We start from the raw sequence: 21,268 nt of genomic DNA, 5'->3' as shown, positions 1-21,268 counted from the left end.
ACTTGTTTACAAAAGGTGTCATGGAAAAAGAGTACTATAACTCAAGGGATCAAGCCCACACTTTACATGCTTTCAGAACTCCTAGACCTCTTTGTAACTTTCCTGGCTCGTATGCAAGATGTCAGAAGAGAGTAAGCATATTAAATGTAAAGTATTAGAGAATACCTTTTCATCTTCTTTAAATAAAACCAGAAAGTGATTTCCTTACTAATGCAGTTTTATAGTGTAAGGAGGCACTGTCAAACTATGGAAGGTACAAATACACTCCATATTGTCTTTTTGATTTAAGGAATAAAAAACTTCATTATTTTCCACTTACTCCATTTCTAATGGAATCAGTAATCACACACACACACACACACACACACACACACACACACACACAAGCCCAAATAATAATAGTTATCTGCTGTTGGTGTTTCATCCACTAAAACTGAGAGCTGCATGTCACATGGCCTGGTCTTTCAGGCTCTGTAAGTCAGTGTCAGGCAGCTGTATCTTCATTAAGCTTTCTGAGCTGTAATTTTGTGATTGCCTATTACTACTTAAAATGATAAATGTAAGAGATTTTTCTATTCCCAGTCCCTTAAGTACTGATTCCCTCTTCCTGTAAGGTGGATCGCCATCATATCTCATATTTTCTAACCTACTATTTTCATTTACTAACTGTACAGGACATATTTTTATGTTATAGTCTCTTAAACTTTACTTTTCTTGGTTGTATAGTACTTCCAGAGATGTATCATAATTTATTTAACAAATCCTCTTTGTTTGGATACTTGGCTGTGCCTAAATTGTTTTTAATAAAGCTTTAGTAAACATCTTGATGACCGTCTCTTCTCACTTGTTTTGGATAAAATCTAAAAGTAAAATTGCTGGGCGAACAGGTATAAACATTTTACCAAATTGCTCTCTAGAAAGGTTGTACTAATTTAAAATCCCAACTAGTCTATTCCTTTGCAACATAGGTATTCTGTTTTTAAATATTAATCATATTGATAGCAAAAGTACGTAGATTTAATTTGCATCTATTTAATCATGAAAAAATTGAGCACTTTTTTCTTTTTGTTTGGAGAGCAGGTAGAAGTTGTGGGCCTAACATGTGATTTATCTCTGGTAAATTCCTAGTTATATTTTTTGTCCATCTGTCTCTTGGTATGCCTTAATTTTTTTTTTAAGCCCAAATATTGATTTGAGGTAAAGGTAAACATAACAGAAAAGTCTTTCTTGGCATAAGATACCAAAATGGCAATATTCTTATGGAACTAATAGCTTATATTACAGATTTTCTACAGGGAGTGTGTAGTTTACGAGATTTTATTCTCAAGAGTATATTGCCATTTTTCAGTATTATATTTGGATTTATGAGTTTCTAAATATAAATAAAGTTCTAGAATATTCTCAGAATTAGATAGCTCCTTTTTATTAGGGATCTCATCGTTAAAGTCTGCAATCTTCAGATGACCACAAGTCTAAGTTCAAATGAAATCAGAAAATAACTTTACTATGTGTTCAGGATTTGGACCCAAAGTGGTAATAGATGGCAGATGTCGTTGTTTGACTGTCATGTTAAACAAACAAACAAACAAATAAATAAAAGGGAAGAGGAAAGGAACGAAAGACAATTTCCTTACCAAGCAATCACACAGTTTATTGTCGAGGAAATAAAAAAGAAGAAAACAGAGAAAAAAGAGCCCGTTTTGTGTACTGTTGAGCACACAGATGTTCCTCTTGGCAGCCATACAGTACTAGTCAGGATTGGGGGTTTTGCGGACATAGAATGTGAGCCTTCTTTGTTGGAGACAAAGTGTTGCCTGTGGTGGGAATTGCTGCAGTGATGGGAAAGTATCGTCATGTATTGTTGGATTGCTGTGATTTTCAATAGAGACAGTACATTAAAGTAGCTTTGTGGGCAGTGGATTGTTTCAGCCAAGCCTGGCTAATAACACACTCATCTTGGCAAACTCTATTTAAAAGGTAGAGCTGGCATAGTTTTGTGGTCATGGAGCCTGTCCCGTACTTGGGCATCGGAATTACTTTTTGCAAGCACTAGTTTTTAACAACCAGTTTATTTAATGTGATCTAACAAAAGAGTTGGCGACTACAAAGTTAGAATTGTAACCACTTTTCAGATGGAACTACTTCTTAAAAATTTCTTTCATTCTTACAATTACTAAAACTAGTCTATTTCAGAATTGTTGGAGAAAATACCATTTGAGCTGAGTTGTTTCTTCTTAGCCCACTTGTTCGTTTAGGATGAGGTTTTGTTACAAAATAGAAAGTGCAAAACTTAACATGTTTTACGTTTAGCAATCTCTTTGTTTACACTTGGAGTATTTTTTGTTTATATATAAATACTATATTGTAAAATGTTTAAACCATATATTGAAACCTACTCACCAGAAGGCAAAAGTGAGTACTTTTAAATTTGCTTGCAAGTATGACCTGCCCTGGTCTTCCATGGTACTTCCTTGAAGGGGAACAATTAGCTCTGCTGTGCCAGATGTTAACATAGATTTTTACTGTATTTTCAGGTTAAAATTTAAACTTTAAGGATTGATCATTGAATTCTCTTTCGTTGTTCCTCCCTTCCTCCCCTTTTATGTTAAATATAACGTTGAATGAATTTTTATGGCCTTTTAGCTGCTTAAATAAAGTCTGAACAAGAAAGGAGACTATCGAGAGTAATAGAGACTGGAACCTTTATGATCACCCCTAATTAGATGGGGTTGTTGAGTAAGATAGTGAACTAGTATGTTCATGAAGGTTTAGAACTTGTAAGAGCCAGAGATACCTAGTCAGCTCTCTTTTGACAACAAAAAGTGAGACCCAGAGAAATTAACCGGTAATATTCTCTTCATTATGAGGAGTTAGAACCTGATTGATTATAAAGCTCCTGATTCTCACATTTAAGCTCTCTTCTGTAGCCTTTAGTCTTATCAAATCAAAGCAGCATTTGTTTACTAGGCTTCTACTCTGTTGAAGAATTCATCAGTTATGATCCTTACCTTGAAGAACCCACATTTTAGTTAGAAAACAAGGATGCGCTCATTCTAAGTTGTTGATAACGAAAGACGTAAATAGTAGTTCAAGACAACAGTAGAAGTCATATCTCAGAACACTGTTTCTTTAATGGCCAAATGAACTATATAAACAATAATTATTCCTGAAATTCAGTCAAAAGGATATGTATCTTTGAACTGGGGTAGTCCGGGGGAGACCTTTTTCATAGAAATTGGGTTTTGAGGTAGGTCTGGATTTTCTTGTCTGCCTCACTGGTGAATTTCCACTTACTCTATAAAATTTAACATAAATGTCAGTTCTTCTCCCTAGGGTTCCCTGACATTTCTTCCCTAATAAAACCATTTGCATTTACATGTACCTCTAATGTAGTATTCCACATGTCATCATAGTTGTTTATCTCTCCTGTGAGACTTTAAACTCCTTAAGATCACACTTATTCTTGGAACGTCTGGGTGGTTCAGCTGGTTGAGTGTACAGCTCTTGATTTTGGCTCAGGTTATGATCCTAGGGTTGTGGGATTGAGCCCCACATCAGGCTCCACACTCCGCATGGAGCCTGCTTAAGATATTCTCCACCACCGCCCTCCTCTCTGTCTCCTCTGCTTGTGCTCTCTCAAATGAAAAAAAATTTTTGTAAAGATCACACTTACTCATATCCTGAGTATCTGTGTGGTACATAATTTTAACAAAGATACGTTTCAAATATTTTCATATACTAATACAAATAGGAATTCATATGACAATAACACATTGTTGTGGACTGAATTGCATTCCCCTAAAGTTTCTGTTTTGAAACCCTAACCCTTAATGTGACTATAGTTGGGGATAGGGCCTATAAGGAGGTAATACAGGGTAAGTGAGGTTATAAGGGTAGAGTCCTAATCCAGTGGGATTGGTATCCTTGTAAAAGGAGGAGACTAGAGAGCACTCTCTGGCCTTGTATGCACTGAGGAAGGGCCATGTGAGGACATAGTAAGAAGACAGCAGTCTGTGAGCAGGGAGCATAGTCTCTTCCAGAACCCAAATTAGTGAGAACCTCGGTCTTGGACTTATAGCTTCTAGAACTTGTGAGAAAATAAATTTTTGATGTTGAGGACACTCAGCCTGTGGTGTTTTGTTATAGCAGCCCGAGCAGACTAATACACACATATATAAACAAATAAATGCAGGAATAAATATTGCTTTAGAAAATTGTAAAAGTCCTACATCCCCAGGTCCCACCTCACGTCTTTGAAAATTGTCAGCAGCTGTCTGTCTTCAGAAGGACCCAACTCTATTGCTAAGTCAGTTTGCCTGTGCCCACAGAACCTTACAGCCAGGCCTATGCCAGTTATGACAGGAAATAAGTGGTTCTGCACCTGCCTAAATTGTTTGTTAAACTAAGAACACAGCAGTATGTTAAAGAATCAGCTTAGCTCCGCTGTGATCCTGAATGACTTACAACCACGACATTATCAGTAGAGTTAGATCTGACTGCGATGAGTCTCGATTTGGTGTGCTGGCACAACCTATGTCTCGCTGTAGTGCATTTGCCCTTGAGCCCTCTTCACCCAACATTTTTCCATCCCCACCCTCTATAATTCGTTTTCCAAAGAGTGTCCAGAGTGGTCTTGAGAAATTTGATCATGTCTTTCCCTTCTATCTCGGCTTTCCATGAGCATCTAAAATAAACCCCAGACCTTTTCCATTGGGTGTATGAAGCAGTATGTGGCCTGCCTCCTCCCTTCCTCTCTGACCTCTGGCTCCTACCAGTCTCCCTGTCACCTAGGGCTGTCCAACTGCACTGGTTTTTCTCTTGCTTCTTCAATCATGCCAACTTTGTTTTCCAACTCTGAGCCTTTGAACTAACTGTGCCCCTGCCTGAAATGCTCTACCCCCATCTTGACACAGCTGGCTCTGTTGTCACTCAGGGCTCTACTTAAACATCACTTCTCCAGAGATCCCTTCCTTCAATGTCATTCCTCTCCATCATATCACCTTATTTTAATTTTCTGTACAGCACTTACTCCTATCTAGTTTGTTTTGTGTTTATTGTCGTTTTCTCCCTACCACAGTGTAAACTCTGTGAGTAATGGAACCCTGTCTTTCTTGCACATGAGTTACTCCAGCACCTAGAACAGCACCTGCCACAGGTGGGCTTTTAAGAAATAGTCGTTTAATGAATGAACCAATGAACAAATTGACAGGTTGGGGCTCCAGTTCCAGAGCAAGGAGTCACGCCTGGCCCAACTCCCTCAGGGCTCATACTCTTTCATATGCTTAATCACACGGGTCCTGCTCTCAACAGAAAGGCCCTCTGGGGTCTAGAAACACACCTCCTCAAAAGTCCAGCTGCTATAGCTTATCTAGTAGATTAGCTGATTGATGTCCATCAAAAGTTAAACCCAATTTCTGTGAACAGGACATCTTTGAAAATTTTTTGTCCATTGCTGTCCATCCCCAATAGGAGTCAACCCCCTGACACATCAGTTTGCCAGCCACAATACACCTTACAGCCAGACCTATATTAATTGTGACAGAAAGTAGCTAGTTATGTACCTGAACTGTTTCTTTGTTAAATCAAGGTGTGTCCTGACTAGACTTTTATTTTATTGCATTCTCTTGTACAATTTTACCAGAAATCCCAGAAGGTAGGTACTACGGTGATTCCCATCTTATAAAACAGATAACCTTGTTCAACATTACATAATGATCATAGAGTTGTTCACATAAAATGGGTAAATTGGGAAACACTTAAACACTGACTTAACACTTAAACTGACTTAAACACTGTCAGTTTGTTTGTTATCCAAAGTTTTAGTTATCAGGTCAGTAAACCAATAAACTGTGGCTTTCTTTAGCTATTAATATGACATGATATTCTCCGAACAGAATTTTGCTGCTCATTCACCTTGTCTTGGCAAGTTAAAAGCTCTAGGATCTTCTTTTTTTCCCCCCTGTTTTGTAGGCACTGATTTAAGAAGTCCATTTATGTGGGCAAGGAAAGCTAGATGCAAGTAAATTATATTTGAGAGAGGAATACTACTTCCTGTCCAAAAAAAAAAAAAATCGAGAGGGGAACTGAGTGCTTGTTGAAGTTAAAAATTTCTTATGAAGGACCCCTAATCCCTTTTTGTTGTGAAGGAAAAAATTAAATCACTATTCTATCCTGTTTTGCTTTACTTGAAAAAAAATTTTTAATGTTTATTTATTTTTGAGAGAAAGAGACAGAGCATGAGCAGGGGAGGGGTGGGGTGGGGGGACGGGGAGAAAGGGACAGAAACAGAGACAGAGACAGAATCCAAAGCAGGCTCCAGGCTCCAAGCTGTCAACAAGAGCCCAACGTGGGTCTCAAACCCATGAACTGTGAGATCATGACCTGAGCTGAAGTCGGACGCTCAAACAACTGAGCCACCCAGGCGATCCTTTTGCTTTAGTTTAAAAGCATAAGAATTTATTCAGAGATAACTTATACTAGTCAAAATGTTAACCTAACACCTTTTTTTTTTGAATTTTAGTATTTTTTTGAGTGTTGTTTTCTGTAAGAGTCTTAAAATATCATTATCTAATACCAAGGAAATAACCACAGCCTCCTATTAAATAAAAGCAAAAGCAAACAAAACTTTTATTTATAATTTTAATCATAAATAGATGCTTTTGATTTTGATTCAGAGATTCTAAAGTATGTAATATTTCTTTGTTTTGCAGAATTCCATTCCAAAAATGTTTGATGCTTGACAGTATTTTACTCTATTAGTATTTAGAGCAAAATCACTCTAGAGATACCAGTTGCTCACAAATTTCTTTTCTTAAATCAGAAGTAAACAAATCCCCTGTGATTTCCTCTATTTACATACAAAACAACCAATTCTCTTTCCAGCCAACTCTGTTAGAAGTTCTTCCCCGTAGTAAACTGAAATGTGCTAAGTCAGCCATCCTATAATTTCTACCCATTTTTCCTATTTCTGTTTTTTGGAAGTACCTAAAATAGATGCACAAAATAAATACTGTGACCTTTTTAATATTAACGTCTTTCAAATTCTTCATGCAGATATAAGGTCTACTTTCTTCTTTTTTCAACCTGCTTGATGCTTTCCTTCTCTTAATTCATCGTTCAGCATAACGTTATTTTACCGTCTTTTTCTGGATGGACCTCAAATATCAATGACCCTATAATTAATTGTGTTGCCCAGATAGCTGACAGTTCCCCAGATATGGTCAGAAAAGTGAAAAGAGATTGGGATTATTATGTGGAATATATATTTTATTACATGGAATATATATTTATACTAATTCAGCCTAAAATCACATTTACTTTTGGGGGGGCAAAAGCACATTGTTGACTTTTATTGAGCTTGCATTTATCTAAAACCACCTTATCACACGAAATGCCTTTAAACTAGTTTTCTTTTTTTATTTTTAGTTTCACAGAACTTCTCTAAGCTTCTGTGACCTCAGTTTTTAATTAAAGGATATGAACTAGAGTGTTTAATAAATATACCCAGATTTGGAGGTGCAAAGGGCAGATATCAACCAAGGTCTGTAAGTGTCAAGTCACAAGCTCTATTCTAAGCTCTAAGGGTCTTTTTATTTTATTTTATTTTTTTAATTTTTTTTTTCAACATTTATTTATTTTTGGGACAGAGAGAGACAGAGCACGAACGGGGGAGGGGCAGAGAGAGAGGGAGACACAGAATCGGAAACAGGCTCCAGGCTCCGAGCCATCAGCCCAGAGCCTGACGCGGGGCTCGAACTCCGGGACCGCGAGATCGTGACCTGGCTGAAGTCGGACGCTTAACCGACTGCGCCACCCAGGCCCCCCTCTAAGGGTCTTTTTAAAAGCAACCTACCTTAATATTAAGTCTTTGTGTCCCACCCCCTGCACCTACCGCTCTTCCTTCTCCCCCTTTCATTTTCTCCCCTCACTGACACTACTTCTTGGCTCACACTGGAGACTGTTTACAACACTCTGGATTACATGAAATCTGCAGGATGGGTCTGATTCTTTTATGAAAGATTTTCCTCGCTGACCCTTGCCAGCCCACATAAGCTACTGCAGTAACAATTTGTGAAGTGTTTGCCTTTCCAAAAGGTATCTGAGAGTCTCATCTCTTGTTGAAAGGGCACAGAAATCAGGACCAACCTGCTGAAGTAGTTCTATGGCCCGCCAGAGGGATTGGTGGACTAAGGTCTTCACTACATTTTTGCCTCTGTGGATTGGGAAAGGACAGGAGAGTTTCTCTATTTCTTGTTGGTATCCCCTTACCTCATGCAGATGCTGAGTAGGTGTTTGTTGAAAATTTAATGATACTTATTTAATAAGGAACTAATTGAGAGAGATAGAAACAAGATTGAAAGAAAAAAAGAAACTCTGAAAATGGGTTCGGACAAATCTGTTCTCTTAATGTAGTCAAAAGTGCAGGGAATCGGGAGACAGGTTCTACCATTGGAGGAAATAATCAAGGACATTTTAGAGCTGAGGTAGTCAGGAGGTAACATCTGCCATAAGGTCATTTTCAAGCCAAATGTGACTCTTGTTGTATATGCTTAAGTGTTAGGTTTTCAAGCACTGTGGAAGGGATCCTGAAAGTCTTTTGGTCATGAAAATACATCTTTAACTGCAGTAAATCTTACATGACCCACATAAAATGAGTCAGCCCTTTGTTTAGGTGAAAATACATACTAATTTATTCAGTATTCATAATGGAAAAACAACTTGTCTTTTTTGTCTCATATTTGATATTTAAAAATGCAGTTCTAATTTTGACTTCATGTTGTCTGTACTGCATGCACTTGTTAGGAAATTAAAGCTTGACTTGGGCAAGATTCATCTTGGCCCAGAAACTACCATGAACCATTAATTTGGAATTTGATTGAGACAAAGACTCAAGAGAATGTAACTTATGAACGCATTAACCAGTGCTCTTTGAAGAAGGTCAGGACACTAGACCCATTTGAGGAGCTTTTTCCCAAATGTGCATCAATCTCCAGGTCTACCCCATTGATTTTGATGGAGTAGATCTGGGTTGGACCCCTGGCATCAGTATTTTGAAGAAAGAAAAGAGAAGAAAAAAACATTGTGAAAAATGTCCACAAGCAATTCTGTTATTCCTCCCAGTTCTGACTCCCTGTAGAGTCACTAAATCTGTCCCTGTAAGTTGTAAAGTAATTTCTGGATTTTATTAGCCCCCTCCCTCAGCTCCAAATTCAAACTCAAAAGAATGTCTTCAATGAGTTTTGTTTTCCTTTTGTTTCTTTTATATACGTTGAAGATTACTACTAGTACTTATTCATTTGAGCAGTAATCTAGTGTCTTCAGTAAAACCGTATTTGAAGTTATTATCCTTTCAGTAACCTGGTGCACTTTATGTAAATATGAATGTGGTGAATTTCATAATAGCTGGTATTTATGGAGTATGTGTTATGTGCCAGGCACTTTCCACACTTTATGATGCATGACGCTTCACATCAACCTTGCCAGGCAGTGTATGTTATCCTCCTTTTACAAATAAATAAACAGTCCATTCAGGGTAAGTTTCTTGCACTCAGTCACAGTCAAATCTAGATCTTTCTATAATTCTCTAAAGTTCTTACTCCTTCCTCTGTTCTGTACTGACAAAACTTTTCTCTGACAATAAAATATGTATATTTTCTTAAGAATTACATACCACAAAATGTATCCCTTTTTGCTTAGATGCCATAATACTGGCTCCAAGTTTGATCCCAGTATCAGTCATCAGCACATCTCAAGTATCTTATGTCTTGATACACCTTATATTGCCGCTCTGAGAAAAGATTCTGTTGTCACTGATTCCATATGTAATATATTACATTATATGCATATTCTACATTATTAAGTGAAGTTATTTTACATTTAAAAGTTTCATTTGAAAAAATGAATTTTAGGGGCGCCTGGGTGGCGCAGTCGGTTAAAGCGTCCGACTTCAGCCAGGTCACGATCTCGCGGTCCGTGAGTTCGAGCCCCGCGTTGGGCTCTGGGCTGATGGCTCAGAGCCTGGAGCCTGTTTCCGATTCTGTGTCTCCCTCTCTCTCTGCCCCTCCCCTGTTCATGCTCTGTCTCTCTCTGTCCCAAAAATAAATAAAAAAAACGTTGAAAAAGAAAAAAAAAATTTTTTTTTAAAAATGAATTTTATCTTCACATTTCATAAAATAAATCAGTGCTTGAACAAGAGACAAAACTTCTGTTTGTGGTGACACAGAATATTAACCAGCAGGGTAGAGGTTAAAAAGAACTTAGTTTAAGGAAAAAACAAAATCATACATTTATGTTAGAATTACAGAAAAAAGTTTAAATCCTCATCTAGGACGATTACAACTTGAGGGAATGCAGTTTGGTGTTAAGAACAATGTCCATCAGGGGCGCCTGGATGGCTCAGTCGGTTCGGCGTCCGACTTCAGCTCAGGTCACGATCTCGCGGTCCGTGAGTTCGAGCCCTGCATCGGGCTCTGGGCTGATGGCTCAGAGCCTGGAGCCTGCTTCCGATTCTGTGTCTCCCTCTCTCTCTGCCCCTCCCCCATTCATGCTCTGTCTCTCTCTGTCTCAAAAATAAATAAACGTTAAAAAAAAAATTAAAAAAAAAAAGAACAGTGTCCATCACTCCCTGCCACAATGGCATGGAGAGTTCCAGTTGCCAGTTGATTTGCATGGTTTATTTTGGCCTAGTGGATAGGCACACTCTCTGTAGTATTATTAAAGGGATAACCATTAGGTTTTTCCAGGGACTTTTGGTAATAATGCAGGTAGCAGAAGTTATGGTGATAATAATTTTTGTTTCCCATTTACATCTCCTAACAACCTGGGATAATAAATTAGAACTTAAGATTTGTGCTGCATTTAAAATTTTAATGAGTAGAAATATCGGAGAGCTATAGAACTTTATGAACACTTTCTACCTTTATTTTGTTAACCCTGGTTGCTGTGCTTGATAATACAGTATGGATAGCATGGTGGTAAGAAAATCTTTAAAGACATCTGACAGATTGGACAGAAAGAAGCAATAGACCAGATAGGTCAGTGAAACATGGCAGATGGCATTTTAAAAAAGTGAGACAAATCCAGAATTAAACACCAAGAAGTTTAATCAGTTTTGCACTTAATATCATTCTACATTGTATCAAATTTCAAATACTTAACGTTGTGTAAAAGTAGAACTAAATCATAGAACTGTAAAACACCTTTGATCTTTTTTTTTTTTTAATCTTTATTTATTTTTGAGAGAGAGAGAGAGCGTGAGCAGGGGAAGGGCAGAGAGAGAAGGAGACAAAGAATCTGAAGCAGGCTCCAGGCTCTGAGCTGTCAGCACAGAACCCGACGCTGGGCTTAAACCCATGTACTGCAAGATCATGACCTGAGCTGAAGTCGGACGCCCAACCGAGCCACCCAGGCGCCCCAACAGTGTGCTTTTTAAAGATGAGGAAATTGATGTCTGGACAGTTCATTTGAAGAAGAAAGTATACATTTTCACATGTGCTCTCTTACTCACATGTATACATGCTCTCCTCTCTCTCTCTCTCTCTCTCTCTCTGTCTCTCAAACACACACACACACACACACGTTGGTGGCTTCACATACAGATCAACATTACTGTGAACAATTGTATAAATTACAAAAAATCAGGGGCACCTGGGTGTCTCATTCAGTTAAGTGTCCATCTCTTGATTTTCAGCTCGGGTCATGATCTCACTGTTCGTGGATTGAGCCCCATGTGGGGCCACACGCTGACAGCACAGAGACTGCTTGGGATTCTCTGTCTCCTTCTCTGTCTACACCCCCGCGCACGTGCACACACTTTCTCAAAATAAATAAGTAAACTTAAAAAAAATCACATAGGTGTTAATTGAACCAATAGAAATATTTTAGCTTTTCCTCTTCAAAAAGGAAGAGAAAAAATTATTTCTAAAGTCTTAAAGCTTTAAGTAAAGAATTGTCAGAAAATTGGAAAAAGTTCTAAACTATTTTAACTCATTGAGATAAAAATGTAGATGCCTAATGATTTCAAAAGAACTATTTTTAAAACCTCTGAGAATTATGATTACAGCAAGACAGCTAAATTGACTAGCAAAGTCAGAATTCCTCACAGTATTCTCTTTAGATACTGAGGTTTAATCCAAACCTTATTATTTGTCAGCTTTGTATTATTAATATATTTGTATCAAAGAACTAGGCAGAGGATTCGCTCTCTATTTTAAGTCTATGAGAACCATCGCTAGCCTGCACTGACAGATGTTAAAGAATGTCTGTGGAAAGAATGTCAAAAACCTCTCCAAAGGAAAGTCTTTAAACCATGTCCTTAATAAAGAAATGCAAAACCAGATTTAATTGCCCTTTTGCTAAACAGCTCAGCCATGCAGGCTCATTTACTGCAGCATATGGTCTGAGAAAGCGCACAGTGGAAGAGAGCAGTCACGGTGAAGGCTGGGATTGAATCCATTTAGGCTGGAGTTCACAAAGATCAGTCAGAGGCAAGCACTTGAAGTTAAAAGAAAGAAACACACCAAGCAGTAAAAACACAGGCTATTTTTATTTTGAATGTGCTCATTGGAGACATCCTATTTGCCTTTCAAGACAGCAGTATTCAGTGGTTTTAATATAAAATAGAAGATTTCTGAGAAACTAATATCTGGGATGTTTTTCCTAATTAAAAAAAAATAGACGAAATTGCTTGACGCCATGGAGATTTTTTCCCAGTATTATTATTTGTTACCACTGGAAGCAATCATTTTTCTAAAGGGGGAGCAGTTAAAATAATGAGTTGGATGACAACAGTGTGGCCTAAATTTTATTTAAAAGGAAGACATTATAAGATTGTATGAAGTGGTAAATTCTTACCACCCCCAAAGGGATTAAATTTATAGTTCTTGCCAGAAGTCACAGGTATTTGAGAACTTGAGAAAAGGAAGAGGGAAAAAAAAATCTGTGAATCCTTTTATACCACTTTTTGGCATTAGGCAAGTGACTTTAATTCTGTGTATCTTAATTTTATGTCTGTAATATGAGGGAAGCTATCTTTATGAAGATCTTAATTATAACCTCAAAATAGCTTATTAATAAGACAATTCAGTTGCTATGTGTCTAGTACAATGTCACACAGATTTGAGGAAAAATATAAAAGGTAACAGAAAGGAAAGAAATGTTTGAGGGGTTAATAATGGCAAACATGTATCTGTTTATTATTGCTGGATCTAATTAGTGGTAGTTATTTCTTATAACAAATTATTTCTAAGTACTATTTTTTCCTGCAAAAATAGCTTTTCTGCCACAGAGTATATATTTTTTTTTTAATTTTTTTTTTTTCAACGTTTATTTATTTTGGGGACAGAGAGAGACAGAGCATGAACGGGGGAGGGGCAGAGAGAGAGGGAGACACAGAATCGGAAACAGGCTCCAGGCTCTGAGCCATCAGCCCAGAGCCTGACGCGGGGCTCGAACTCACGGACCGCGAGATCGTGACCTGGCTGAAGTCGGACGCTTAACCGACTGCGCCACCCAGGCGCCCCCAGAGTATATTTTTATATTGTGGGACAAGTATGCTTACTATTTTTATTGTCAAATTTTATTGAAATTCTCTGGAGCTGCACTGTGATGTGGTTTTTTAAATTTGAATTTAAGTTAATTAAATATAATTTAAAAGTTCAGTTCCTCAGTTACACTAGCCATATTTCAAGTGCTCAAACCTTATCTAAAGTGTTTCCATTATCACGGAAAGTTACAGTGGGCAGTGGTATTTGATATTTTTATTATAGATAATAAATAGATTTTATTATAGATAGATACAGATATAATCGATTTTATTATAGATAATAAATTTTGTTTATGGGTATTTGAGCAGTTTTTAGCAGAGTCCATTGATACAATCACAGGAGTGAGGGAAAACTAGATACATAAAAGAATAATAAAACCCCATTATAAAAAGAAGACAGAAGAGACAGATTCAGGTTTATAAAATCATGAAAGGGGTTAGTTGATTAGGTTAGAAGTTAAGGCTATTGAATTTTAAATGAAGCTAAAAATTGCTTCTTGGAAAAACAAATAATGAATCTACAGAAATTGTTACCTTTCCCTTCTAAGAAATGGTGTGTGCTATAAGTACAAGTATATTCCTAAAAGGCGTAACTCCACTGAAAGTTAGTGAAGCAAGAGTGATAATAGGAGATAGGTGAAGTTAGGATACCTCTCCCTGCCCCTCAGTCTTCCTGAGCCACTGCCGGAAAGAGCACAAGAGTACGTAAATCACTGTGACCCTTTTGTGACTGACTGTATATGTGGTTATGTTGTGGTCAATGCTAGGAAATGTGGACCATTCGGTGCGTAGTCCTCTGAATCTTACTTGCTTTGTTCAGAGCTCTTTTGCTTCACATCTCATTGGAAAGTCAACATTCATTTCAAAAGAAACGGTTTCCATTTTTGTAGAACGGTTATGTTGTATTTTAAGAGAAGAGTGCTTATGCCATTAAAATAAGTAAGATTTGAATGAAAGCAAGTATTGGAAGAGAACCCACCTCCAAATTTCCTTTCTATAGGAACCTTTTGTATCGATTCAATTATCACTGAATTAGAACTGAAGGTGCTCTTCTATTCTGCATCACTCCCACATAGAGTATCGGTTTTCATTGGGTTTGTTTTGATGATGGTGGTGGTGGTGATTGATGATGATAGCTAATATTTATTGAGCATTTATAAGGGCTTGGAATGTTTTAATATATTTCATGCTCACAAGAACCTATGACGTAGGTACAACGATTCCCATTTTACAAATGAGGACGCTGAAAAAGTACCTCAGGGTTGCATGTTTATAAGTGATACAACTGCACACACACATGTGTAGTCATATGGCTCCAGAGCCCGTGCTCTCAGTCACTACATTGCCTTTTCTGGATTTTTATACTTAGGCCAACATCTTGGAATAAAGTGACCATTTAAGGGTTGTATAAACAATCTGGGAAGAGAGTTTACTGGCATACTCATTTTAAATCTTATTATGTGGAACAATGGAAACCCAAATGGGAAAACTAAGTGGTGTAAGTGATTATCAAAGACTACAATAGTGAAGGTTCACCTCGAATTACACTGGAAGAAATGGAGTTCTTAGAAATATATTAGCTTATTTTTTTTCCTTTAATAAAGTGTTTCGAAGTTAAAGCAAGGATCAACTCCACGTTAGTTGTATGGCTGCTGTTCTTGTCAGAGAAGTATGCTGACCCTTACATGTCCTGGATCTCCCAGAACGGACAGTCTCAGTGTGGGCGAGGCAGCCCTACTCCAGCCTGTCAGTGGGCTTTGTTCAAGGGACTCTTTTTAGGTGCATTTCTCCATATTATATATTCCTGACTTTTTTTTTTCCTTTTGGTCTATCTAAATTATTCACCCTAAACAACTCTTGTCATCACTTATGGAAAACATCTGTTATTCTTGAAACTTGTTAATGGTAGCCACAGAGTTTTTCAGAGATTCTCATTTTCCTGGCCTGTTGTATTTATATAAACTGTCCTGTCTTCCTGCACTTGATTATATATAATAAACCTAATCCTAGGCCAGATTTTCTCAAGTGGTGACCAGAGAAGCCTGAATCAGAATCACCTGGGAAGCTTGCTCAAAAGGTAAATTCCTAAGTCTCACCCCAGATTTGCCAGCTTACTTTCAGGCTTGCGTCCCTACATTTGCATTTTTAACCGGTACTCCAGGTGTTTCTGGTATACTAGAAAGTGTGGAAACCACTGTTCAAAAGGCTGCATTATGTGAAATGTCTTCATGGGGCTGTGAGAGGCAGATATGAAATCCCTGCCCTTGAGGATCTTACAGTCTCATAGAGAAGGTAACGCTTACTTGCAATCAACTGTAATACAAAATAAAAATTAAGTACCATAAAAGTAGAAACAGCTACTTCTAGATAGCAGAAAAGAATCTTTTAAAGGTTTGTTTTGTTTGTTTTGTGTAGTGCACAATGTGTATATTTGGATAATTCTCATTTCACCACACATACAAGCCTGCAGTTTGCTTTTCATCTCCATTATCATCTCACTGGATAATTCCCAGAATTTCCATAATTTTTAGAAGTGAAGGCAAAGCTTTCATATCACTAAAGGCTAATGCATCTAAAACTGGGGACAAACTTCTGCATTCCATAAATTACCAAGCATACTGGCACTCAATGGTGTTCCTGTTTTTATTTTTTAATTGGAGATTTTTGCCGTTAATATGACACAGAACCACTTACACTGAGAGCTTCCTCTTCACTGCGACTGTGCCCAGAATTGGTGCCCCTGGTGTTTGTGACATGTGCAACTCTTTTTATAAAAAGTCACTGTTCCTTTCCTCATGATAAGTTTATAGTCCAGCTATGAGTAATGCTCCTAAAAATAAGTAAAAAGAAATAAGCCGACAATGAACAATGAAAGAAGAAAACCAATGTTTATTAACCACTATGTGCTAGGCACGATGCCAAGCAAATTTCAGAGAGGTTAAGTAAATGCACCAGTCCACACAGCTGCTAAAGCCAAGAAAGTAGAAATTCTAGATAATCTGTGACCTGGTGGCTTTTATCAGCAAGTGTCATGTTAATTTATTGACAGACATTTGGGTACCTGCTACATTGGCACTGGAAGGATACAGAGATAAACCCAGTGCCAGATCTTGGGGGAGCATAGAGACTAAAGAGAGATCAGAGAGTTGCACAGATAACCAAGACAAGTAAGTGAGAGGCACTAACATTTGCAGTCATGTGCTAAGCATTTTCAACATATTATCCCATTTAACCTTCACAGTAAACCTGCAAAATGGTTGGAATCTCTCTTATTGTAGATGAGGAAATTATGGTTCAGGGAAAGCCACTCAGGGTTACCCAACGAGTAAGTGGCAGGGCTCAGATTTGCATCCAGGTCTATGACTGCAAAACCTCTTTCTTCCATGGGAGTTCCAGTGACAGACTCTTCATTCCGACAAGGAGAATGTCAAGGCTCTTGGGAGCTGCATTTGATGTAGCTGTTCTACCTGGAACTTAAGAATCAGGCGGATAGACAGTAAGTTCAAGGAAGGCTGGCAATAGAAGCAAAGGTACGGAGGAATAGAAGTATGTGGGAATGGACATCAGGCCAAGATATGGAAGCCATCTTGAGAAGTGGGCCCAAAACATGGGCTCTGGGAAGATTAGACCTCAAGCTTCAGCTAAGGGGTAATGAGACTTGTAGGGTTAAGATCAAGAAATATCTGTGTTAAAAAATGAACTAAAGTTGCTAATTGGATATTGCAGGAATGGAGGGAAGGAGGGGTCAACGTGAATCAAAGCTGATTGAATCGCTGTGAGTCATGCTGTGAGGACAAAGGAAAGAATCTGTTAGAACATAAGTTATAGCTCCAAGTAATATAGAAAATAGTGTTCACCTTTACCTTGCCTATGAACCAACCTTATTTTTTCAGAGGATAATTCATATAGAATATGTCCTGTAATTGCTGTTTTCTAAGATTATAAGGCTATGCTCAATATTTTAGGATATCTCTTTAATTTTTTAAACAAAGACAGGAAATAAGATCTATGCTGTCAAATACACACTCATGTATACATACGTGTAAATAGATAGAAGAACTAGAAAATATGACTGACTTCATTATTTTACATAGTTTTACAAAAGAATATTTACTTCTATTATCAGAAAGAAAAATAAGTTTATTTAAAAAAACCAAGTAGCCTTCATATTTATTTGATAGATCATTTATAAATTCCTTCAGAATACCTAATTAAACATTGTATCGAGACTATTCATTATATGGCCTACAAAAATCATTTTTCAGTGACTTTTTTTGAGAACTTTGTTTCTTTCCATTTATGTAAAGTTGTTTAATTTAAAATTAGAATACTTGGTGGGCAGGCACACCTCAGAGATAATGCAGGCTTGGTTCCAGGTCACCACAATGAAGCAAATATTGCAATAAAGCAAGTCAAATGAATTTTTTGGTTTCCCAGTGCATGTAAAAGTTATGTTTACCCTATACTTTAGTCTATTAAGTGTGCAATAATAGCATTATGTCTAAAAAAACAATGTATAGTTCACCCTTGAACAATGAAGGGGTTACAGCTGCTGACCCCCCCGTGCAATCGAAAACCTGCATACAATTTTGACTCCCCAGAAACTTAAACTAATAGCCTACTGTTGGGGCACCTGGGTGGCTCAGTTGGTTAAGTGTCTGACTCTTAATTTCAGCTCAGGTCATGATATCTCATGGTTAGGTTACTGAGATTAAGCCCCACGTTGGCCTCTGTACTGACAGTGCAGAGCCTGCTTAGGATTCTCTCTCTCCTTCCCTCCCTGCCCCTCCCCACCTCAAAAATAAATAAACATGGAAAACTTTTTTAAAAACAGCCTATTGTTGACTGGAAGCCATACCGATAATATAAATAGTCAATTAATACGTAATTTGTATGTTATGTGTATTATATACTGTATTCTTACAATAAAATAAGCTAGAGAAATGAAAATGTTATTGAAAATACTAAGGAAGAGAAAATACATTTATAGTACTATACTGTATTTATTAGAAATCCATGTATAAGTGGACCCATGATTTGAAACCCTACTCAAAGCTTAACTGCATATACTTTAATTAAAAAATACTTTATTGTCGGGGCACCTGGGTGGTTCAGTCGGTTAATCGTCCCAACTTCGACTGGGGTCATGATCTAGCAGTTCGTGAGTTTGAGCCTTGTGTTGGGCTCTGTGCTGACAGCTCAGAGCCTGAAGCCTGCTTCGGATTCTGTGTCTCCCTCTCTCTCTGCTCCTCCCCCACTTGCACACTGTATCTCTCTCTCTCTCTCTCTCTCTCTCTCTCTCTCAAAAATAAAGATTAAAAAAATTTTTTTTTAAATACTTTATTGCTAAAACCTGCTAACCCCTATCTGACCTTTCAACTAGTAATCACTAATCACAGATCACCAAAACAAATATAACAATAATGAAAAAGTTTGAACTATCGTACGACCCGCAAAATGTGACAGACCCAAGGTCAGCAAATGCTGTTGGAAAAATGGTGGCGATACACTTGTTTGACACGGGGTTGCCACAAACCTTCAACCTGTAAAACACGTCATACCTGCAAAGCGCAAAGCAAAGCACAGTGAAACAAGGTATGCTTGTATATTTAGATCCTTAAAGATCTTGGGATTGCAGTCATTGGCAATATTTTCATTCACCTGTAGCTTTTCATAATGTTGATATTAAACCCTTAAAACATTTGATCAAGGAAGAAGATGAATGAATATAAGTTTCATTTGGTATTATAAAATATTTTATTGATCAAAGTGAGCCATCATGCATGTTAGGCTGTCATTACACTTTAATTATAGTGCAGTCAGTCCTCAGCACTTAAGTACTTTACATTTACATTTAGACCTTTTTCCATTTTGCTTTTGTAAAATATTCTTTACTTTAAAAGAAGATTTGGGGGGCACCTGAGTGGCTCAATGGGTTAAGTGTCCCAACTTCGGCTCAGGTCATGATCTCGCCATTCAGAGTTTGAGCCCTGCTTTGGGCTCTGTGCTGACAGCTCAGAGCCTGGAGCCTGCTTTGGATTCTGTGCCTCCCTCTCTCTCTGCCTCTCTCTCTCTCTCTCTCTCTCTTTCTCAAAAATAAATAGACATTAAAAAAATATTAAATAAAAATGAGAAGTTCTTAACTTTAGGAAGAAAGCATGTATCTGAAAATCTTTTTCCCTTGATATTCGCTGATTTTAAAAACGAATAACATATTGGGGCACCTGGGTGGCTCAGTCTGTTAAATGTCTGACTCTTCATTTCGGCTTAGGTCACAGACTCATGGTTAGTGGGATTGAGCCCCACGTCAGGTTCTGTGCTGTCAGCACAGAGCCTGCTTGGGAGTCTCTCTCTTTCTCTCTCTTTCTGCCCTTCCTGCATGTGCATGCTGTCTGTCTCTCTCTCTCTCTCAAAATAAATAAATAAATATTTTAAAAAATGAATGACATATTAAAATAAATGTTATTTTCAAGAATTGACTTGTTTGAATTTTGTTTATAAGATCTTTAAAAGTCACTTCAAGGTTACAATTCTGATACAACTAAATTTTCTGTCAAAAACAACTCTTTCTCACACACTAGTATAAAGTGTTTTTTTAAAAAAAGAACATATTCTTTATCTTGAGCCACCACATTAAAATTAGAATTTGAGTTTTACTTTAAACTACTTGTTTAGGGCGCCTGGGTGGCTCAGGCGGTTAAGCGTCCGACTTCAGCTCAGGTCATGATCTCGTGGTTCGTGAACTTGAGCCCTGCGTCGGGCTCTGTGCTGACAGCTTGGAGCCTGGAGCCTGCTTCAGATTCTGTGAGTGTGTGTGTTTGCGTGTGTGTGTGTCTCTCTCTGCCCCTCCCTCCCCTACTCGTGCTCTGTCTCTCTCAAAAATAAACATTAAAAAAAAAATTAAACTACTTGTTCATGTTGTGCTATGCAGAATTAATGGAATTTTTTTTTTCTTACTATCCAGGAAATACCAGAAAGGAACCAGAGTCCGACTGCGTCTATTAGATCTTGAACTTACATCTAGGTTCCTGGGAGCCACCACAGATACAACTATACTTGAGGCTGATGCGATTCTCTTAGGACTCCAGGAGAGTAAAGATGCCAAATCAAAACAGGAACATCGTGAATAATAAATAAACTTTGCTTAGTGCATTCACTCCTTTTTTTTGTTCAACCCAGATATTCATCAAGAATGCAATTAGAAAATTGTAAATAAATGATTGAAAGAAGACATAATAAACAAAAGCTATAATTATGGCTCTTATTTGTTAGAATTTTCTTTAGCTGTTTCTCCCCTCCTCCCTTTTACACCCATTCTTCCCTTTGATTGGGGAAATATAGACTGTTCTGGGAAATTCTGTCATTCAACAAGTATGTTTTGAGTGCTTGCTATGTGCATGGCACTATTTGAAACAGCAGTAAACAGATGAGACAAAATTGCTTGCTTTGTGGAGTTTACCTTTGACTGGAGGTAATAGAAAATAAATAACATACATACTACTACGTTAGACAGTGATCTATGCTGAGGACAGAATAAAGCAGGGAGGGCAGGAGACCTGAATAGATATTTTTCCAGAGACATACAAATGGCCAACAGGCACCTGGAGAGATGCTCAACATCACTTACCATCAGGGAAATGCAAATTAAACCACGAAAGATATCACCTATTATATCACCTATTAAAATGGCTGCTATCAAGAAGATAAGAAGTTACAAATGTTGGT

The 21,268-nt window shown here is 37.6% G+C and overlaps 1 protein-coding gene across 1 annotated transcript in view; it reads left to right on the top strand.

The window, feature by feature from the left end:
- The window catches only part of MRPS28 (mitochondrial ribosomal protein S28), a 107,512-nt gene extending 86,705 nt beyond the window's left edge, over nt 1-20,807 (top strand). Inside the window, exon 3 of the mRNA XM_047074065.1 lies at nt 20,508-20,807. Within this exon, the coding sequence (XP_046930021.1) occupies nt 20,508-20,673 (166 nt within the window). The 3' untranslated portion in view covers nt 20,674-20,807. The remainder of the gene's footprint in view (nt 1-20,507) is intronic.
- Nucleotides 20,808-21,268: the final 461 nt, after the last annotated feature.

Source organism: Lynx rufus, unplaced genomic scaffold (assembly GCF_022079265.1).
Source record: "Lynx rufus isolate CCGP_SWC_20201006 ecotype Redwood Valley unplaced genomic scaffold, mLynRuf1.p SCAF_12, whole genome shotgun sequence".
NCBI lineage: Eukaryota > Metazoa > Chordata > Mammalia > Carnivora > Felidae > Lynx > Lynx rufus.
Note: the sequence above shows the minus strand (reverse complement) of the source record. Positions and strands in the feature narration are given on the sequence as shown.